This window comes from Hypoxylon trugodes, assembly GCF_022578975.1.
Source record: "Hypoxylon trugodes strain CBS 135444 unplaced genomic scaffold F4822scaffold_3, whole genome shotgun sequence".
Taxonomy (NCBI): domain Eukaryota; kingdom Fungi; phylum Ascomycota; class Sordariomycetes; order Xylariales; family Hypoxylaceae; genus Hypoxylon; species Hypoxylon trugodes.
The window spans coordinates 797,884-818,380 of NW_026250018.1; the positions used below are offsets into that span (position 1 = coordinate 797,884).

General features: G+C 46.8%; 7 protein-coding genes across 7 annotated transcripts; 2 read left to right on the top strand and 5 right to left on the bottom strand.

Moving 5' to 3' along the window:
- Window positions 1-35: 35 nt before the first annotated feature.
- F4822DRAFT_426553 (uncharacterized protein) lies at window positions 36-2,672 on the top strand (the record flags this gene model as incomplete). The annotated part of the gene is made up of 7 exons (XM_051460585.1): window positions 36-170; window positions 231-863; window positions 1,022-1,157; window positions 1,212-1,619; window positions 1,828-2,075; window positions 2,142-2,243; window positions 2,373-2,672. 7 exons carry the CDS (start codon window positions 36-38, stop codon window positions 2,670-2,672), a joined length of 1,962 nt encoding a protein of 653 aa, XP_051316479.1.
- A 215-nt stretch (window positions 2,673-2,887) lies between these two features.
- F4822DRAFT_426554 (uncharacterized protein) lies at window positions 2,888-5,038 on the bottom strand (the record flags this gene model as incomplete). Its single annotated transcript, XM_051460586.1, has 3 exons — window positions 2,888-4,516; window positions 4,620-4,696; window positions 4,765-5,038. The coding sequence occupies 3 exons, from the start codon at window positions 5,036-5,038 to the stop codon at window positions 2,888-2,890; spliced, it is 1,980 nt and encodes a 659-aa protein (XP_051316480.1).
- Window positions 5,039-7,562: 2,524 nt separating this feature from the next.
- F4822DRAFT_394229 (uncharacterized protein) lies at window positions 7,563-12,213 on the bottom strand. The gene is made up of 2 exons (XM_051457340.1): window positions 8,938-12,213; window positions 7,563-8,801 (listed from the first exon to the last, which is right to left on the bottom strand). Exons 1-2 carry the CDS (start codon window positions 11,786-11,788, stop codon window positions 7,711-7,713), a joined length of 3,942 nt encoding a protein of 1,313 aa, XP_051316481.1. The 5' UTR covers window positions 11,789-12,213; the 3' UTR covers window positions 7,563-7,710.
- Window positions 12,214-12,470: 257 nt separating this feature from the next.
- Window positions 12,471-13,356, bottom strand: F4822DRAFT_441991 (uncharacterized protein). Its single transcript, XM_051462934.1, has one exon. It carries the CDS (start codon window positions 13,197-13,199, stop codon window positions 12,588-12,590), a length of 612 nt encoding a protein of 203 aa, XP_051316482.1. The 5' UTR covers window positions 13,200-13,356; the 3' UTR covers window positions 12,471-12,587.
- Window positions 13,357-13,730: 374 nt separating this feature from the next.
- F4822DRAFT_161845 (uncharacterized protein) lies at window positions 13,731-15,891 on the bottom strand. The gene is made up of 2 exons (XM_051453136.1): window positions 15,235-15,891; window positions 13,731-15,176 (listed from the first exon to the last, which is right to left on the bottom strand). The coding sequence occupies exons 1-2, from the start codon at window positions 15,644-15,646 to the stop codon at window positions 14,032-14,034; spliced, it is 1,557 nt and encodes a 518-aa protein (XP_051316483.1). The 5' UTR covers window positions 15,647-15,891; the 3' UTR covers window positions 13,731-14,031.
- Window positions 15,892-16,830: 939 nt separating this feature from the next.
- F4822DRAFT_161842 (uncharacterized protein) lies at window positions 16,831-18,026 on the bottom strand. The gene is made up of 2 exons (XM_051453135.1): window positions 17,771-18,026; window positions 16,831-17,679 (listed from the first exon to the last, which is right to left on the bottom strand). Exons 1-2 carry the CDS (start codon window positions 17,895-17,897, stop codon window positions 17,006-17,008), a joined length of 801 nt encoding a protein of 266 aa, XP_051316484.1. The 5' UTR covers window positions 17,898-18,026; the 3' UTR covers window positions 16,831-17,005.
- Window positions 18,027-19,568: 1,542 nt separating this feature from the next.
- Window positions 19,569-20,468, top strand: F4822DRAFT_426559 (uncharacterized protein; the record flags this gene model as incomplete). Its single annotated transcript, XM_051460587.1, has 4 exons — window positions 19,569-19,665; window positions 19,817-19,867; window positions 20,080-20,393; window positions 20,460-20,468. The coding sequence occupies 4 exons, from the start codon at window positions 19,569-19,571 to the stop codon at window positions 20,466-20,468; spliced, it is 471 nt and encodes a 156-aa protein (XP_051316485.1).
- Window positions 20,469-20,497: the final 29 nt, after the last annotated feature.

The following is a 20,497-nucleotide window of genomic DNA, read 5'->3' on the forward strand; positions in this document are numbered from 1 at the left end:
AGAAATTTCTTTTTAAAGCGCAAACACAAACAATAATGCCGCCAAAAGGGAACCCATTCGGTGCCTTGATGGATGTGGAGGATGATGATAACAGTGATGAGGGTCAGAATGATGGGCCAGAACTGAGAAGACTCCCATCACCCGAAATCACCCTCCCTCATAGGCCCCTAGTACCGTCTCATCCACCGTTGAGGAATGAAATCATATCTCAAATCAGCAGAGAACGATAGATAGTCAACCCCATATCGTTAGGGAATCGCTTCTACGCGCGAGAGACCGTCGGCAGGGACAAAAAGGCCACTACCGGCCTAGAAGGCGATCGAATTGACGCCTTAATATATATAAAGGATATCACCAGAAATGCAGCCAGCAATGACGATTTAACACAGCGGATTAAAACGCAACTTACTGGTCTTCAAGAATACTCGCGCGAATATGACTACGTGGTGAAAAAGCATAAGCGGATCCAAGTTAATAACGAAGGATTGAGATTACTGTACGACATGGACGAACTTATCCAGACTGTGAAGAGCTTGGATGCATACGCTCGAGATCGCGATATGACCAATAGCGTTATGAACTACTTCAACAATCTTCTTGGAGCACAGGGCTTCGACATGAGTAGTTACAGAAACACTGGAATCTATGAGGATTTCATGGAGCAAGTCTACCTCGGCTATCTCGGCCGCATACGGTTTATGAAAGATTACATATTTCAGGATAGTTCTTATAATCCCCAAGATAATGATCCGATATGGCCTTTCGCGGAGCCCCAACTGAGCCTTCTTGTCCGTCATTTTAATACTCGCGTCCATGGGCCAAACTTTCGAAGCGACTTGCGGTGTGTGGAGTGGTTCAGCGGTGTAAGTGATTTTTTAAAATGCTTAGTTTATGTCTCTTTTTATCTTGCTTCGGGGATGAAAATTGCTCATCTTGGCCGAGCACACGAGTTTTCATTCCCAAGATACGCCTACGTCTTTTAAGAAGAAGGAGAGATCATCACTAACCCCTAGTGCTATAGTGGTACCAAGTTCTCGGCGATACAATGCGCAAGACAGAACGCCCAGACAGATTCGTCGATGGCGATGACGAGAGAAACATGCAGTGGCTTTACTACCGCACCTATGGGGTCGAAGTTAAAGATGCGGAAATCCTAGGTAAGCAGCGCACACAGTCGACGTCCCCTTTTTTCTAAACTAATCATTTACTAGTTTCTTCCACGGATTTCGAATATGACGTTGAGATCATTGAAAGTTGGATCGCATGGAAACACATGACCGAAACCCTACACCCCAGACACCAGAACCCTACCTTGCTCCTCGTACACCGTGATTTTTATTTACCATGGATTGCACAACTGGTGAGCTCTATCAGCATGCTCCAGCCCGGTTCAGGGAAAGCAGGTATGGCCGACCAAAGCATTTACAACGAGGCCGTTCGCAAGCGACACGCATTAATAGACTATGTGGACACTTATTGTGAGAAGATATGGGCAAATATCGGTCGGCGGAATACAGCGGCGGTACCAAGGGAACGAGGTGTCTCTCAAGCTAAGGAGAACCAGCTAGCCTACGAGACCAACGGATGGCTGTGTAGCGATCATAGGAAGCCCATCACATGTAAGGGTTGTAGCGCGAGATACAGATGTGCTATATGTGTAAATCCCCATGGTAAGTACCTGCGACCGAACCCCCTTTCACGATTGAGCCTTAGCTAATTTACTATAGTACGTGAAGCGTTTTGCTCATCTTATTTAGCCCCCCTTATATGATGTGACCTCCGGCGTACTAACAAAATTACATTAGTACTGCTATAACTGTGAAGCAGTATACGAATGCGAGTATCCAGGTTGCACCAAGAAATCCGCCTACCCGGACCAACAGGGACCTAAATACTATTACGAGATCAACGAACAGAGCCTACCGAATGGATACGTCTCCAACGGAACCGCGATATATCCAGTCCGGGTACAATATCAATGGCATACAGAGCCTTTGGATTCCGATCATAACCTAACCAGAGACGCGCCAGGCAAAGTTCCAAACCAAGCAGATATTGCTCGAATAATTCCTCGTGTACGTAATAGGAGACTCGCTTCAGTGGTAGAACTCCGCGATCCTTACTGAATTATTTTACTGTAGGGACCCGCTGAACGTTTCAACACCCACCCGGCAGCTCGAACCGATGTCCAATATGATCCTACTGATCCAAGAGGTATGCACTCCAGACTGTTTTTTGTTAATGTTATATATGTTCGGCTGCTAACTTGAATCTGTATAGTACGTGAATCACATTTATTATGCGCATGAGTGACCGAGTTAATTGAAGAGATTACTAACACATTACCTGCTCTATACTATCACGATACACAGCACGCTGATTACAACCGAGAGGACAACACGACCACTCCATTCTTTAGAGCTCCTAATCCTCCAGGTGGGGGAGGCGGTGGAGGTGGAGGGGCGGCCAAAGCCCAGGCGTACTATAGCGAAGATTCAAGCTCCAGCTCAGAAGGAGGTTGGCGTCGGGCGGCGACTTTGCTACAGGAGGACATCGCTAGGAAACAGACGGGAATATCCAGGCCGTTGAGCACCCCGAAAAGAGGTCGATTTTCCCCGTATGAGACGCTATCTGCGCCGAATGAAGCACGGAAGAAGCGGCGTTGGCGTTGAAGTGCATCGGTTTACTAAAGGTAAACAATAATTGTATGATATGTACCTATGTAGTGAACTGAGGACTTAGATCGTTAGTTAGTGATGGTGTCCTACCGTCTAAATCGTATTCCGTCCCATGTTACGGGTATCCTAAATCCAAGGTGCACCCGCGCCCAATACCCAATTCGCTTCTGTCGTGTCCCGCCCTAGAATCCTAAGTGATAGCAAAATGTTCAAACACCCATCACACAACGCACTTTCTCAAAATCTCCAAACGCATCCGGGAGTATCTTAGTATACTCAACGTGCATTTCCTGCTTCTCAAAGTCCCAAAATACATTCGACCACGTGTATCGAGCCTTGGCGGGGACGATATACCCGGAATTCGACACCTCTAATTGTCCCTCTAGCCTCATGATGCCGGTCACGGCGTTCGCCAAGCTAGATCCATCCCAGTTCCCTTCGCGCCAGTCGGAACACCTCATCAATTCCACAGCTTCGGACCGAACTGCGGCTGTCCGGCACTTTGCACCTACAAAGGCCAACAAAGGCAGCATTCCGGTTTCGTTAGTGAATCCTACCTTCATGGACCTGTCCATTGGGAAGTCTGCGAAGATTCGGCAACGTTGAACGACGTCCTCAAATTGTGGTAGAAAATCGTCGTACATCATCTCTGTCGGATCAAGGCAGCATGATATGGCTATGACCGCCGTGGAGTGATGTAATCTCAAAAGCTCAAGTCCTTGGCTTTCGTAGTTATCTGTGGTGCTAAAGAGCAAAGAGCCAAGGCCCACTCCCAAATCATTCAGCAGCGCCAAGTACGTTGCTTGTTCTCGGAAAGCAACCGTCTCGTCAAATTCGAAGTCTGGGTTGAGGTTATGCCATGCAATTTTGCTCTGGAAATTCGCAAGCTGCACCGCCAAGTAGTCCCATATTTGTCTTGCCTGCTCGAGAGTCTGCGGGACTGTGAAGGTAAACGGACTAGCCAGGCCAAGGTCGACGTCATCGCTTTCATCTTCAGTAAAAAGCATGTGGTACGCGAATTTCCCGTGAGAGAACGGTATGTATGCAGATGCGACGCTGTGTCTTGCGAACATGTTGGTCATTTCGTCCACCTCATCTCGTGGCGCTGTCATGTAACGATGCCACTGGCGCCGTAGAATAGACCTAGAGTCACTGCCTCTGCCCCGTATATTCGTTAGGACTTTTATACCGCTACGGATTAGATTTCCGGAACTATGGTAATTGCCTTGCATATTCTCGAAGACTATAAACAACAGAGTTGCCGCCAATGTCAAACGACTGTCGACGCCATAGGACCCAATAGTAGACCGCAAGTGCGAGAGCGCTTTAGCGTGGTGGACAAGCGCCGCTTGGTGGTGTCGGTTTAATACCGAAGGCGGCCACCATGGCCGAGACGTCTTGCCGTTGACAGAGTATTCATTGCGAAGATCCATGAGAGCACGGCCATAGGCGCCTATACTGAGAATAGAATGATGAACGCATTTGTTGATCATGCTGTCTCGTAGAGAAGTCTGGCACCAAAACTCGGATCGATAGTATGGCGAGAGCTCGTGAGATATCTGGTCCCTAAATAGGGAAAAGTACCACTTATCTTCCTCATCCAATTCAAAACCGAAACTGGGTATCGATGAGGCCAGTGGTCGATGGCTGGTTGATTGAGGCGGAATCATGGTCTGTTTGTTAGATGGCTCGATTGAGCAAGCTAATTTCGGCTTTGGTAGCAGTAACCGCTCAGGCCGAGATGCTGGAATCTTAGTTTTAGGCGGAGCGTAACCCTCGCACATGAGTCCAAGGCGCTCGCATTCCGCACAAGACGGTTTTCCTTCGTCGCATTTTACCTAAATGGGGTCAGTAAACTAGGTTGCGGAAAGAAATGCGATCATAGAAAGTAGAGGGTTTGAGTGGCAGGCCTATCGTCAATATGCCTGACATTTCACACACGATGTGTGGGTTGACGTTTTGGAGAGTTTGAGGTTCAAAAGCGGAACTAACATGTCTTCTTTTGCAACTAATACATCCTATAATTCGGTGGAGAAGGTCTTAGCTAACGGGTATGTCTCGAGGCTGGCTAGGGTGGGCAATTTACCTGTTCGGACCTTGGGTTTGCTCGCTCTTTTCCGTGTCGGTCTTGACCCGTCGCTCGTCTGTTTGGTAATGTAGCTTTTGTCCGACGAATCGGAAGTATGCGCCGACCGCTGACTGCGGTTGCCCGGGCTGTTTCGTCGCGACTTTTTCATGTCGAGCAACGATATGTGATAATCTTGCGGCGAACAAGGGGTTTTTTGCGTCTGGTTATGTCCCTGATTCACTAGTGCCTGATTCTCATCTAATTTGTTTGGCCGGCTCGTTTTCACCGGCATTGCGAATGTCTTGGGACTGGCTTGAAAGGTGATGATGACCTGATTCATAGAAGTGGATGTCTGGTTGCTACTGGTGTCAAATAAGAAATTTCGCGACTTGGAGCTCTTGGGTAGGGCCGTAAGCGCGCTGAGGACAGGGGGTGGGTTCGCCTCGAAACCTCAAATACTAAACTGCTGACATTTTGGAGAGCTTGGTGTATACATCAGTAGCTTATTTATCGGAGAGGTCACGCAAGCGCGGTCCAATAAGGAGGTAATAGTTCCACTCGGATAGTAAACTGGGGCGGTACGTGTGTTTTGTAACAAGGGACAAGGGGGGTAGAGAGTTGCTTAATCGAGGTCATAGTCGTCGGACGGGTCTCGTACGAACCACTATACATACCGCTACGGGAGGACGTGGAGCGTGGAGGTGGCCCCGCAATGCGTTAAGATGAGATCCATCGACCAAGGCTTAAACAATGTTGACCATGTCTGGGATACCATGTGGGTAACAATAATAGTAGCAGGAATCTGTTCGCCGAAGACTATTCCGACGAATTATCCTCGATTACCTTAAAAATCGTTGCCTGGTGGGCCAGGAAGATTCCCGTAGTCAAGAGCCGAGTGCTGCATTCGGGGTTCGATACAAGATATGTGCTCATAGTAGGATCTTTTCAGGCAATGCGGATTGGGGGCTCAGACGGAAACCTTTACAGATCCGTGCCCCACGCCTGCATGTACAGAAGACCCCCCTAATACCAGCTATTCCCTTTTACATAGTAGTACCTAATTTCACGATCGCCATTGGCCGTATTAGGCACCGACATTTCTGGCCTGAGGGGCAAGAAGGAAAAAATAGATACTAAGTATGATTAGCAGTGGCTTTATTGTCTACTAAGCCACACATACATAGATCCATTCTTAGAAGCATTAGTTTAGATTCGTTATAGTCGATTATCTTCTGACGAATGACCTAATACCGATCGTCTTCAAGGTTGTGGGCGGTCCGATTGATATGATGCTCATCTTCCTGCCGAAGTAACCAGATAGGACACCAGAAGCTGACGAGTACAGCGAGATACTGTGCTATGTTGTGTTGCATCAGTAGGTACTGAGTGTACTATACCGTACCTAGACAGCCCTGGAGTTATGGTACCCACCCACCTAAGTAGTATGGGAAGGGATAGCACCGTCCTCAGCCTTAAAAAGGGGGGAACACGCATTGAATTCCCAGTTGCATTGGATAGAAACCGACAGCCGTCTCACTTGGCAACCTGGGTCGGTCAAGCTTACGTGGGACGCAATAAACCCACACACTTCCCACGTTGGTAGAGATAAACAACCATCTCGGGTATCAACATTGCCGGTTATTCCAGGGGTGTGTATCGCGTCTTTTCTCACATGAAAAAAAAAAAAAGGGTTATTGCGAAAAGCGCTATATACGAGCGCAACGCCGTACAATTTGCGAATTGCGAATTATCGGCTCTTGATGGGATTACGTATGTGTAAGGAAAAGAATATAAAATTTAAGTGGTTTCGTTCACTGAAGGAAAGTTGAGAAGGGAGAAACAGAAAGCTAACCTGAGGCTTGTATTATGTAATTGTACCGTAATTTACAGGTGGATATGTACTTTTTTTCGCTTGCATACGTAGCGTAGTAGTATAATTTACTGCATCCATAATTTTGAGTGTTTCCGCGCAGTCATAGCTTCCAGAAGCATTGAAAGGAACCTTATAACGTGGTACCAGTGAAACCTCGAAATGCGCCTTATAATTATTTCCACTGAAAGGCACGTGGAGCGCTCTAGCACGATGGTATCCCCTGCATAACTAGGTATGTAAACTGCGCAGTGGGTATGCAAATGAATAAATGAACAAAATACGCTGTAAATATCAATCACGTAACCTCGTTCTCGCTTTTCTTTCTATATAGCATGATTTCTGTCGGTATAGCCTTGGCTCGATGGAACGTTTCAATCACCGATATATCCGTATCCAGTTGGCTTCTATGATAGTCATAAGAATTGATCTGAGCGTTTAATAATATTCTGTAAATGTTTAATAATCGTTCCCAAAGTCCTACACATCCAGGTACTTAATCCTGGATAAAGGTTACATAACCTTGTCAATTCACCTCATATTGTTCATCCGTAGATGTGCCCACCGCACCGTGTGAATTGCGTAATTTGTAGCCAATAAGGGGTTAAACGCTATCTGACTCCCTGGACAGCCCTATAAGTTCGTTGTATGGGTAAGCGATCTTCTGTTTCTTCGAAATAGCAACGATGGATAAACCCAACCAACGAATTAGTTTTACGCCATACTATCGCTTACCTAGATAGTATCTAGACATCCATCATGTAAGACTTCATCTATTCTATAGGTGTACGTGTTTAAAATAAAAGATTATCCACTTAATTTTATGCACCCAATGCATCGCTAAACACATGTACTGATAGCTGGAACATTCAAAATTAATGAACTTGAGGCCTCTCGTACAACCCGACAGATTCAAGATTCCACGTAAAAACCGTGAAGACATCATTATTATGTAATTAGATATACCGGCAGTAAGCTACCCTTGTCTTGACAGCGTTCGATACTATTCCTTCAAGTATGTATGTACTTCATAAGTGAGGTGACGTATCTAATGCAGGCATATGGTCCTCTTTAAGGAAACCCGTTATCTCACTTTACACCTCAGTCTCGGCACCAGCATCCTTCTCCCCATGCTGAAATATCCCACTAATATTACCTTTCAATCTGCTCAGTTTGCCCCCAATATGGTTCGCCTCCCTCGCGGGACGCCATTGCATGATGCCGCGATGTTTGCGATGCAATTGTTTATGATGGTCCTGATAATCACGGAGTTGATTCCGCACACCTCGGGATCCATCGTCAGGGTCATTGTGTCCCGGTGCAAGCACCGATGTAGCCGCCTCTCCCACCCCATCCACGGGATTACGGAGCATATTCTTGACTTTCTTGAAATGTGATAAAGATAAGTTCGACGAGCTCGAAGAACCCGTCCCTTCGCCTTCGTCCTCGTCGGAGGAGCTGGCTGATGAGTCGTCGTTGGTATGGACGCGGAGTTTCTTTCGGGTCTCGTCTTCGGAATCTTCGTTATCTGTCGCGTCGGCTTCGCTGCCAGATTCGTCCTCGTCGCCGTCTAGATTCTCGTCTGTTATGGTATCTAAGCATTCCATAACATCCCGCAGGTCAGTATTTTTAGCCTGAGAAGCATAACCCTTATGGTAACCAGATAGACCACGCCAAAATCTCAAATCCAACTCAACTTCGCCCAAGGGCTGTTCATCTTCACCCATTCCATCGTAGTCGCAGCACGATTGAGCTTTTCGGAGGCCATCCTTCGACCCCTTCCACACCCTCAACGTTTTTGTGTCGTTTTGTTCGTCAGCGAGTTCGTGCAGCCATAGGACCGCGAAGGCAGCAGTTTTATCAGGACCTAGCATAGATTCCCGGAACTCGATTATTGCGGCCGATGCATATCGCTTACGCACCGCCAGGAACACAGCCCCCTGTTCCTTCTTATTCTTAGATACCCATTGTCCATTTTCGGGATACATTTTAGCTAGTCCCAAATTGGTTCGTATCTTAATCCGATGCTCTATCAAAGACTTCGGCAAGTCTCTTTTCGCTTTGATGGGTCCACGGATCTCTAAAGTCCCATAATCCCATCCCCTGAGATTCGGAGGGAGTTTGACCTCCACACTCCGCCAGACCATACTGATACGGGCCCTGCCAAACCCAATGCCTCCGACCACTATGATGTCAAGGGTTAGCATTTATCTACAGCTACATAACGTAGGATTGAAATCAAGTTTCTCAACCACTCAGTCCTATCCCTCCCTCACGGACCGAAACTAAAGTTTAGAATAGAGAATACGAGCTCAACTTACAAGGGTAGTTTTCCATCACTTGACTCCTTTTCGCGAATACTTTCGCAAGAGGAAGGTAAACAATCCCTATTAAGGGGTCATCCTCTCTTTCCCGTGAGTCACGTACACTGATGATGATCTCGGTATCTCGCCAGTCTCGCACAAATCTTTCGGTGCCAGCGTTGAAAAATGGCTTGGAATTTTTCGGCTTGGTGCGTGTTCTGTAGATCTTCTTGTGATTTAAGATGACGGTACAGTAGCTGTCAGGCATATCGTCGTGTTGTTCAGCCTCGTCCTCATTGTCGCCGCCGTCTCCCTTATCTTGCTTCTGGAGCTTCTGTACCTCGAGACCAGTAATGTTATGGATTTGCACGCTAAGAATACCCGATACGAAATCGGTGGAGGGCGGGGCTGAGATGATCATGGCCTCTTCGAGTTCTCTATAGTCCTGGGCTTTTTGTTGCTTTAATTCATCATCATCGGAAGGCTTGCCAGCTTCCCTAAGTTTATGATTGGACAACTCTGAAACATGTTGTTTAAGTTGGTCGTGAGTTCGTATCTGTTCGTCGACGGTTTGTTGTTCTAGCTCCTTTGAGGTGATTCTCATCTTTGAGAAGTAACCAACAGACCAAGCCAATGACCCTGGCATTGTCTCATCCGGATCCTGGCCACAAAATCGATCCTCGCGGTCATGAAACTTGTTCGGATTCTTCATGAGTAATTTTAGATCTATCTCCACACGACCCAAATCATCGTCTGCTGACCATTTATCCGAGTCCCAGAGTTGAAGTCGCAGCTTTTCTTCCGCGTTCACCTCCTCAGGGGTCACTAGAATACTGGCCCACTCGTGCCAATTTGGATCGTTGTCATTTGTAATAATGCGCGTCGAAGCAACCGGCTTGCCAAATTTGCCCCAAGATACAGTAACATATGAATCACTTGAGCCCTGCATAGGACCAATTCCACCATCCCCTTGTTTGAAACCACGTGCCTGTTTGATGAAAACCCAAACCACACCCAGGCTTGTCGTATCCTTTTTGTAGTCTTCTCCCACAAGCATATCCTTTAAGTTAAGGGTTAAGCTCTTGGGCGCTACGTATTCCGCAAGGGCCGCGTCAATTGCGGAGTTTACGAAGGACGATATCAATGGAACGTCGGTAAGACTGAAGGCATGCTTTGAAAGGGGTGTACATGAGATACTAGCCTTCGGTTGTCCAAGAAACGTCATAGTACACAGTGATATGAAGGGCGGATCCGGAGTAAGCTGGAGTCGTAATCGCAAAGTCAGGATAAGCCCCCGAAGTTCAACCCACACGGGAATGGCCACTGCTCCAGGGAGGTAGAATTTTAGATATAGATGGGCGTTCTTAGCTTTTGCCTTCAACGACTTGCCGGATGACCGACTTCGGTAGGCGAGTGCAAGCTCCAAATTCACAAAGTCGCCTTCCTCGGCCTCCATGCCTTCCTTTATTGCTACTTGCTCTTGTTCTTCTTGCTTTGGGTCCTTGCCCTTCGCATTATCCTGTTCCGACGTTTCTTCAACATTTGTTTCCTGACTATCAGCGCTTCCCTGGGGGTTTCCGGGATCTGTTCGGTCGCTCCCAGTACCTTTGTCGTCGTGACGGAGTTGCCCATCGGATCCAACAGTTTGACTAGCCGCACCGGTCGGTAACCATCGTATTCCGAGTATACGTATTGCTTCACTCCCTTGCCCCATATCATCTACGCTGACCATCTTGATAACCTTGGGCAAGGAAGCTTGCATGACATCTTCAATTTGGTCCACCAAAGAAGCGAACAAGTCTGGGTTGATGAGTGGCCATACTGCGGAGAACAGACTGTTAAGCCATTGAACCGACTCCGGTAACTCCTCGTCGTTGCTTAAGATGGCTTGTTCTTCTCTCCTAGCAGCATTCCAAGTTTCATCCTCGAATACCTCACTAGTTTTCTTATCTATCCACTCCCCCATGCCGACGACAGTCAGAGCTCCCAGAATGGCGAACAGTGTTGTGCTAGCAAACATAGACCAACCCCAGCCAATCAGAAGAGTCGGAGCAAGTAATAAAACGGCGGCTAAGGAAACGATCACGGCCAGGCCGGCAGATACCGTCTGCTGGTAGACAGCAGCCAATGCTTGTTTCGTATGCTCGAAATTTGGGGGCGGGAATATCCTCTGCATCCCGTTGTACGTCCGCTGTAATTTCTCCTGCTCGGTCGCCAACTCTTCATCCGATTTTGAAGCACCTTGGGGGCCGGTGGCAGTGTGGTGATGTAGCCCTGGCTCAGGCTGGTTCTGATGGGCTGAACTTAGGTCTTTCTCCGTTTGGTCATGTATGACGATAGGCAGATGAGTGACCGGATCGGTGACTTCGCGTCCTCCACCATGCCTTTTCGTTTTCTTCATCGCCTTGCGCTTTTCTTTTGGATCAACTGCGCTTGCGACGGCTTCAGTTGCTGATTTATCTTGTTCACCCTTCTTTTTGCCACCATCTCCTTGACGTTCGCCCGACTCTTTTGGTTTTCCATCCTCATCTTTGCCATCTTCCAGGGGCTTCTCATTATCGCCTCCTTGCTCTTGAGGGGTATAGTCTGGATGGTCGGCATAGTTACGGTTCGTGGAAGGGTATGGGTCATGTCGGGATTTCGGGACATCTTCGCCTTGTATGACAGCTTTGGCGGACTCGAACGCTCGCTTGGGCTTTGAGGCATCCTCTGGACCTTGCTGTGCCTCCTCTTCATCTTCTACCTGACCAGCTAGTTCCTTTCTATGCTGTCGGTAGCCTTGTATGGTAGGAATAGGATGTTTCGCATTATGAGGTTTGCCATATTCTCTTCCCGACGCATCCTGCTCGAAGTCTGTTTGGTTTGCCATGATTTCTTATTCGCTAGGCGGTCAGCTAAGCACCTAGGGATTAGGCAGAGTCGTGCCGTAGCATCGAGGTTTTTATAAAATAGCAAGTATCAATTTGGTTGCTGTCTTAGTTAGGTACATGAGTGAGTAGGAATGTAATAGATTAATAGGTAGGGAATCACTACACGTGTCAGAATACATTCATAAGAAATAGTTAAGAGGGGAGCATTCGAGCTTCCAATGTGAGACCTAATGATGTTAGGACGTAAGTGCATGGTAGCACACAAAGGAAAAAGACGAGGAAACATGTTTCTGACTTGCATCATCACCATACGAAGACGTAAAAATGCATTGGTCGATTGGATGTATTCGTAGTACATTCTTAGTACGTACACATATATGCAACGTTCGAGGGTTGGATCGTGCAGCGAGATGAGGTCATCGTCTTGTAGTTTGCCTTAAACTACCCCAGCTATCGTCGTTTTTAGTGGAGTATTCTGTGTCTTAGTGACGCAGCTAAAACAAGGTACCTGAAAAAGCTCCGGTGTTAGTAAGGTTAGCTCCCACGTCCGTACTCCACAGCGGCAGTGCGGCACGCCTAGCTTAGTGGAAGGTTATTAGGTGCATGTTATTAAATCCCTAGGTACCTCAGTAGTGTATTTCATCTCTTCCCAGCTTCAATTAATAAAAATAGCTGCAATATTTCGTCTTCCGACACATAGTACGTGTCATATTTCTAGGCAATACCAATTAAGACGTTTGGGACAAACAGGCATCGTACCTCCTATTCATCGGTCTTCCTCGAAATGTATTAGTCGACTTATTTAGGTCGAAGAAGATAACAATGATGATAAACATCCGGGTCGGTCTCTTTCAGTTTCGGTGTCGGAATCTTAGCTATGACCTCGACATCAAACGGAAGCTGGTCAACATCGAATCGACTCGACGAATAGCTAAGTGAGATCCAAGCTCCTCCCTCGGCTAGATTTCTCCTTACTCCCGAGGCCATTCTCAAAAGAGCCTCCTGTCCACCACAGGAAACAGCATCGACGGTGCTCTTGTCCACAACCATGTCGAAACTCTGGTTATGAGATAAGCCGCGTCCAAGTTGTGTAGTATCGGCAACGACATATTTCATTTTCACATCCCCGAATACAGCCTCCTCTAGTTGACGCCCACGTTCGATAGCTAAGGGTTCATAGTCGATATTGGTCACGTCCAGATAACCCGTCGAACGAAAGTAATTTTGCAAGTCGCTTGTTCCCGAACCCAATTGTAATATCTTCGGCGGGTTATCATGATGATGGGTGAGCGCGGGAAGGTAGGGTTTTATAATAGACATGAATTCTTCTGATGACGCCAGCCATTCAAACGATGTTTCGGATACGAACCGTTCATGCCAATAGCTCTGTTTCTCGAAGTCGGCAGGCATCGCGGATCGAAACTATGCTCGTTGTATTTTATTGGACTAGATTCGTAGATTCGCTGGCTGATGTTCATTTCATAATCCGAGTACTCTGTCACTGCGATGTTATCAACACGAGCTGTAACGTGGTGAATCGCCGGGTTCAAAAGGGGCTCCTTCGATGCCCAAGATCCATAAAAATTAAATGAGAAAAAAAAAGAAAAAAAATCACCGGTGGCAATGTTTCCACTTTCCATATTTAGTATCACCCGGTGGAAATCTTGAGAAATTATGTAGACCGCCTCTTTTTCATTGGTGTTTTAAGGTGATATCAACCAACAAACACATCGAATCTCATTGACCCTTCAACGCTCTTCGAATATAAACAATATCGCTAATAATCATATACAACGACTTCTCGTATAAAATATGCAGCTCGTACAATGGCCAACATATCACAAGGTTGCAACTCTTCACTAAAGTTTGAGAAACTCTGGTGAGATACTCAAGAATCCATTGAGCAAGGGAACATCATCATCATACTATCAGACATCAAAATATAGGTAAATCCATAACTCCATTAATCATATACTAGTTCCAATCTGTTAATGAAAACAATTACAGAACAGTTTACGGATCAACTCGTAAACCACTTGAATCCTCTTCAAGCAGCATATTTATCTAGTTTTTAATTTTTTTTTTCCGACTGTCTTTTCTTTACTCTCCGTAGAACATAAATGCAATGTTGTATAAATCAACAAAACAAAACAAAACAAAACAAAAACATAAAAATATATGATCCAATGATAGAGATATATAATATCCCAAATATAATCAAACGATACAATGCATCAACTTTTTACTCCGAGACCGCCCCGCGTCTAGATCTTTTGGACAGCACGGGGTTAGATCTAGCAGGGCCACTTCTCTTCCTCTTGAGAGACGTGCTGAAAGTCTGGCGTAGAGGCGATTTAGAACCTTTTGGTCCCTGACCCCAGTAAGACACCTCAGCGGGCTCGTCTGTGCTGCCAGATGACGAGTTCAGACCTAGACCTGAATCCGAGTTCGAGTCCAAGTCCTCGCTTTCTTCTTCGAAGAGTAGCTCATCCTTCCAGTGTACAGAGCGCTTGCTCTGAGCGTAATACCTTTCCCTGAGAGCGGCCCCGTAAGCTGCAGCGAGACCGCCACGGCCACCACCCCCACCGTCTTTACCACCGTCTTTACCACCGTCTTTACCACCAGTCTTAGGCATCGGACTACTACCAGGAGGAGTGAGGATATCACCTTTGCCCTGAGGAGCTCCGGGTGCTGGTTGGTTCGCAATGGTTGCCCAAGTCATACCTGGTATAGGGATATTTGTATTAGCAAGGGGCGGAAGCGGGTATGGGTGGGTTGGGTAAATGACCACAATATGAGGGTGCTCGGGAAGCGGCTTGTGATGCCGACCTATTCTCGGGTGAATATACCGCCAAAGACCCGGATAGGGCTGGAAGAAGCAGTGTGGCGCACCCCCCAGTATATTCAGCGGGGCAAGCCCGTCCGGAATAATACTACCAGGTATAGGAACCTTCGGCGGTAATTCTAATGGAAATGCAGGCCTTTCAACTCCTTTGACCAGATCCCTCACCCGATATAATGGATTATGTTGTTCAGTCCCTCGGAAATAGTCATAGGCATTGGTATAGGGTTGTGGGTGACCTAGGTCTTGGGGGTTCGAGTGAGCATATAAGGTAGCCATATGAAGAACTACCAAAGACAAGAACTCCTCGAAGTCCGAATCGAGCTCAAGACCCCCAGGCCCATACCATTTGTCTTCCATATATTCGTGTCTTGACATCCTGGTGCGGTGGTCCCAAGCCTCGCTATGATGTGTAGTAACCAAGCCCCTGAAATCCACCCAGGAATCAATAAGTCTAATACACATAGTCATCCCTAGTTCATAATTTTTCATGAGATCCTTGTATTCTAGTCCTATTCCCGCACGAGGGACTCTCGAAAGCAGTCCTGTATCATCTATTAGCCTAGGACACTCAATATAAGGGCCAGAAGGGTGAGGATTTACCAAGGCGGAGACCGGTGTCTGGTTCCATTCGATATATCAATTGGTAAAGCTGAGTTGTCGTGAGCTGAGTATTCCGATATAGCGAATCAGGATCATCTAGTTCCTCCAGATGAGTAGATCGAACCCATAATGCATCTTCAATTAAATTCGGGGCATGGATGAGGGCGTTCATGTCCTTTTTCATCGATTGACGGAGGCGGAAGTCAGGCTGACCTGTAATGATACTTGGGTCATTCAACGCAATACTCGTGAGAGTTCGGAAGCGGACCTTAAACCAGTTGTAGGACCAATGAATAAGAGCGTCTAGGAGCCCGCAGTCTGTGGTATACTTGTCCACCAACTCATCGCCAAAAGCCAACCTGCACTTTCTCCTGAGTAAATTGGCCTCCTCGCCTTCGCCGTCGACGTCCATTTTTATGCCAGAAGTAAAGAGATAAAATTAGTAGCTCGAGATTGTTAGAAGTTATCGTTGTGGAAAGGGTCCATAGGAGGATGCACAAAGCAGGGCAAGCTGGTGCTATTACCTAGGTAATATATGCCCCATCCGTACAATCTGAATGTTACAACTTGATAGTTATATTGAGCGTGGAATACAACGATATTAGTTGATCGGTTTCGGAAACTACCCGTCAAAGAAACAAAGCAGCGTCATGGTAGACCATGTTTTGAATTAGCTTTGTGAGTTACTCGCTGGAAACCAGATGAGCATCGAACAAAGACGGCTCAACGTTAATAGCAGAAATGACGAGAATTCATCCCCCCAACCAGCTGTGTCTGCGCATGTCTTCAGCTATAGACAAGTAGTATAGTGTATTATCTGAGTCGACCCGAACTTGGTAGCTTCGCTAATTGTCTCATCCGTCGAGTTAGATATGTTACCGAGATTATTTCCCCATACATGTTTCACACGTACCTAATGGAAAGAAGCTGAGCGACTAGTAGATTATTATAGTAGTGTAGAATCGAGTCGTCCCTCTTTGTTTCTTCTCTACATACTACCATACCCACCATTATAACGTCGTCTAACTCCAATCCTATTGATCCTTTTGTACCTATTGCTTCTCGAACCATATTCAATACAACGGCCTGAAATGTAGGATATGGCCGCTACGATGATGCATACATACACCTACCTAGGTAGGTATATATATCGGCGAGGGCCAAGCAGTCTCAATACATGGCTGCTATTATCAAATCGATATCTGAGAATCGTTACCCAGGCCGACCCTAACAAGACAATATCCGCATAAAGATAGGAATCCAAATCACGCGTAAACAACGGTATATATCGCATTCGATGAACTCTTTTGGGGGGAGGGGACCGTACTAAACATCGACATCGGCTGCTTCTTCAAACTTTTCATCGGATATTTCGAGTTTCGTTCACGCAGATTGAGACATCGAGACGATCCCTGTTTCATTATTTAAATTATTTGACGTCGTCCCTTCGATGGGCGATAGAGGAGCGATAATCAGTCCAAAGGCCAAACGATGGGGTTGCCACGAATCTGTGACTCAACGTCGCAAATCGTCAAAGCGCGATAGTCTAATTAAATAGACTAGCTAATATACAGCAAGCAAACGGCAACAGGCGCGAGCAGTAGCGGCATAATATTATCGTCCTGGGTTGGCATGGTCGCTTAGCACGTCGACCGGTAACGGTAGGAAAAATGAGGCAAAATATAGATATTCGTTTCGCAGGATCGTTTAAATCAACTCGCCGCTGTTTCTACCTCGATTTATTCGACTAGGTCGCCCATTCCGAGTTCTTTCAAGAACCACCGCCACCAAAACGCTTCGCCCGAGCCTCCGCCTTGGCCTTCTCTTTCGGATCGTTTTGAATGCCAGATCTACCCTTTACATCTGTAGGCTTGGCCTCCTTCCTAGGGCCGCCACCAGCCCTACCACCCCCACCGTGGCGGAAGCGACCCTTACCTCCACGTCGACCACCAGGAGTTTGTCGTTTCGCAGCTCGCTCACCGTCGGCGTTATTTCCTTCTCGACCCCGCTTCGACGGTCTCTTCTCGGGCAACGCGTCGTCGAGTCCTTTGACTAAGGAAGAATCGTCGACGCCGAAGCGTTCCGTACGCGCCGCCTTCTTTTTGTCTTCATCGTTCTCTACAATGCCGAATCGCTTGGCTCGTTCGGCACGCTTGCGAGCCTCTTCATCCGCGTTGGAGGCGGGTAAATGAGCAGAGAAATCGATCTTCGGAGCCTCAGGCTTAGTGGTATCCTCGGTCACGATCGCGGTTTCGGCAGGTTGCTCTGCGACCGCGTCCGTTTCAACTTCTTCTTTCACTGGCTCGCTAGCTTCAACAGGCTTCTCTTCGGCTGCTGAAGGTGCAACAGGATCGGCAGGTTTCGCTTCTTCTTCAGGCTTCGCGGCGGTGGTGACCTCATCATCGCTGTAATCAATTTCATCCTCGTTTTCCCGAACAGTGGTGGCTAGTAGAAGTTAGCAGGTGGTACCATAGGTGGCGTTTGCGATAGCCATACGACAGGTGCGTTATTGAAATAAAACCATGGGGATACTAACAACTCTGGGATTTGTCGTGTTCCTGCAGACGGGAAATCAAATCGGCTTTGTTTCCAGTTACAGGTAATGATTTCTCTTGAAGTAGCTTCTTCAGTTCGGGAACCTTCAGTGAGGCGTAGTCGGGCATCGTGGCGGGTGAGAGGCAACGCGATGCGATGCGATGCGATGTGATGTAATGTAATACGCGCGACACGACCGAAGTAGAGCGATGGTAATTATCGTTAGATGAGATATGGGAGGTCAAATGGATATTACCGGTTGGATTGAAAAGCTGCACAAAGACAATATCGTCAATAGACAACGTGGCTTAATGCGCTTAATGCGATTTCGTTGAGGATGAATGGATAGATGATCCGGTAGAGGGTGAAGGGTTGAAAGGTGGATGGATGGATGGACGAGAGAGGAAGAAAATGAAATTGCTTGAATTGAAATTGAAAGATGAATTGGGGGAACCGGGGTACGGTAGGTACCTAGGTACATATACATGTAGTGCGGATTGCAAGCTAAGCGCAGCGCGGTTACTTAGTACATGTGTACGTGTAGCGCAGGTACCCTGAATGTAATTTTCTTTGAATCAGGTATCCATGTACTTCATGATTGGTCCTAGCTTCAATCAACATTGAATGCTTTATGCATACATTGTACATGTAGGTCAAAGCTCCAATGTGTCTCCATATTTTCTTCGCAAGTACAATGGATATCCAAATGATATATGTATTTATATTTCTACCTAAGTACCTAAGTACCTAGGTACATATAGGCATAGGAAATACGACCTACATGTATAACAACCATTTCAAACAGCAATGTAAACATCTCTAACGTTATAAATATCATCTGGCTATCGATTTTATATTCCTTATTTTAAATATCCGTACCAATTCTTAATTCAGTTCATATCGCTGTGGGTGTCTTATCCTTTCACTAATGCGTGGCTTTTATGTTCTAAGAAAAACAAAAAATAAGAGGAGAGAGAAGGGGCCCGAACATCGAAAATAAAATAAATAAGAAAGTAGGTACGTATGTATGTCTTAATTCCAAAGTTGAGTCACGAATAGGCTTATACATAAGTCACATATATAGTACCTAGATACACATACGCACTTACATACATACATGATAATCAATATGGTATGGACCTACTTATATATAAACATACCTAGGTTACCCATATAGGTATATAAGTTACCCATTTGTCTTACCTACATATCAGTTAATGGTTCCTAGGTAGCTAGGTAACTTTGGCGGCATCTCCTGACGGCAGATAATCCCCAGCTTCAGCACGGAAGATCTCCAACGAAGTCGATGGGCCAATGAACGGTGCCTGTAGTCTCCGAATCTGGGAATCTCTCGAGACCTTTTGTATGAATCCTCGTCTGCTTCCGAATCCGGTGGGATCTGCAACCCAGCAACCCAGCTTCCCGGAGGGCTTTTGCTTTGCTTTGCTTTTTTCTCACCAACTAGTTAGAGCGATCCCTACCTAGGTACTACTTTCCCGTGTCTTAATAAGCTGGCTGGTCCCCGTCTGGTAGCTGGTAGGCGAGACTTGGCTTGCTTTTGTTCCTTCGGGACCGACGGCAGGGAATACTAACGGTGGAAGGTCTCATGTATTATCGCACCATTTTGGAGAAGCATGTCTTTGAACCGCGCCGTAGCAGCCAACCACCCGCATCAGACTGATCACGGAATTAATATAATGACGGGGGAGGAACCACGGCCCTTTTCTTTCCCATCCTAACATTTCCCACAATCTATCTACATTCAATCTTCGGAATTTCCTAAATCCAAATCGCGCAATATGGCTGACTCGTCACAACCCATACCCGTTGTTGTCTGCGGCAAAGCAGAAGTTGTCGGAAAACCAGTCATCGACGGATTGAAGCCCGAATACGATGGTGAGTGATTAAGATTGCTAGAGAGAAATGGTCAAAGAACAAAGAATAAAGAACAACAATAACCCCCGAAAAGGAACATCCTCACCCTTGTCACCTAGTCACCAATACACCTAACCCACGATCTACATACTAACGCAAGAATGGAATATAGTGATTCTCCTTTGCCTCGGTAGCCAACCAACGGCCGCTGAATTGCCTTACAGTGAGTACCTATCAAATCTCCACATCGTCATCGCCTCATATACTATATCCCCATACCTCTCAAACCATACCACAACTCATTACCCCTACACCTTCACCTAGAGAAAATATCCCATTACGGCAGGTCGAAGTAGCCCACGCGTCCCTTTACGCATGCAATCCCTCACCCCCCAAACACCCACCTAACCACCCCAAACTAACCCCCCATCCCAGTCCTCCAAGGCCGCGCGCCCCCCACGCAAAGCAGCTACCTAGGCTCGGGCCTGTACTCCACACCCCCCGTCGCCGTAATCATGGGCACAATCTGGGGCGCCTCCGACGTAACCCTAGTGCAAGAAGCAATGCGCAGCGTCGGCGTCCCTTCCTCCAGAAAATACCCAGTTATCATGCGTAACGACAACAGCATCCCCGCGCCTAAGCCGCCAGCACCCGAGTACGCGGTCCAGCTCATCCGACGCATGCGCGAGTGTCTCGGTAAGATAACCCGGGGCGAGCATATTGATGGGCCTGGTGAGGAGGGTGTGGTTGTAAGTTCATGATACTCTTCCGTTAAGTTTCGGTGATGTTGTTACTAATCTGGTTCCTGTATACAGTGGTACTAGATATCTCGCATACCTTACACACGTACGGT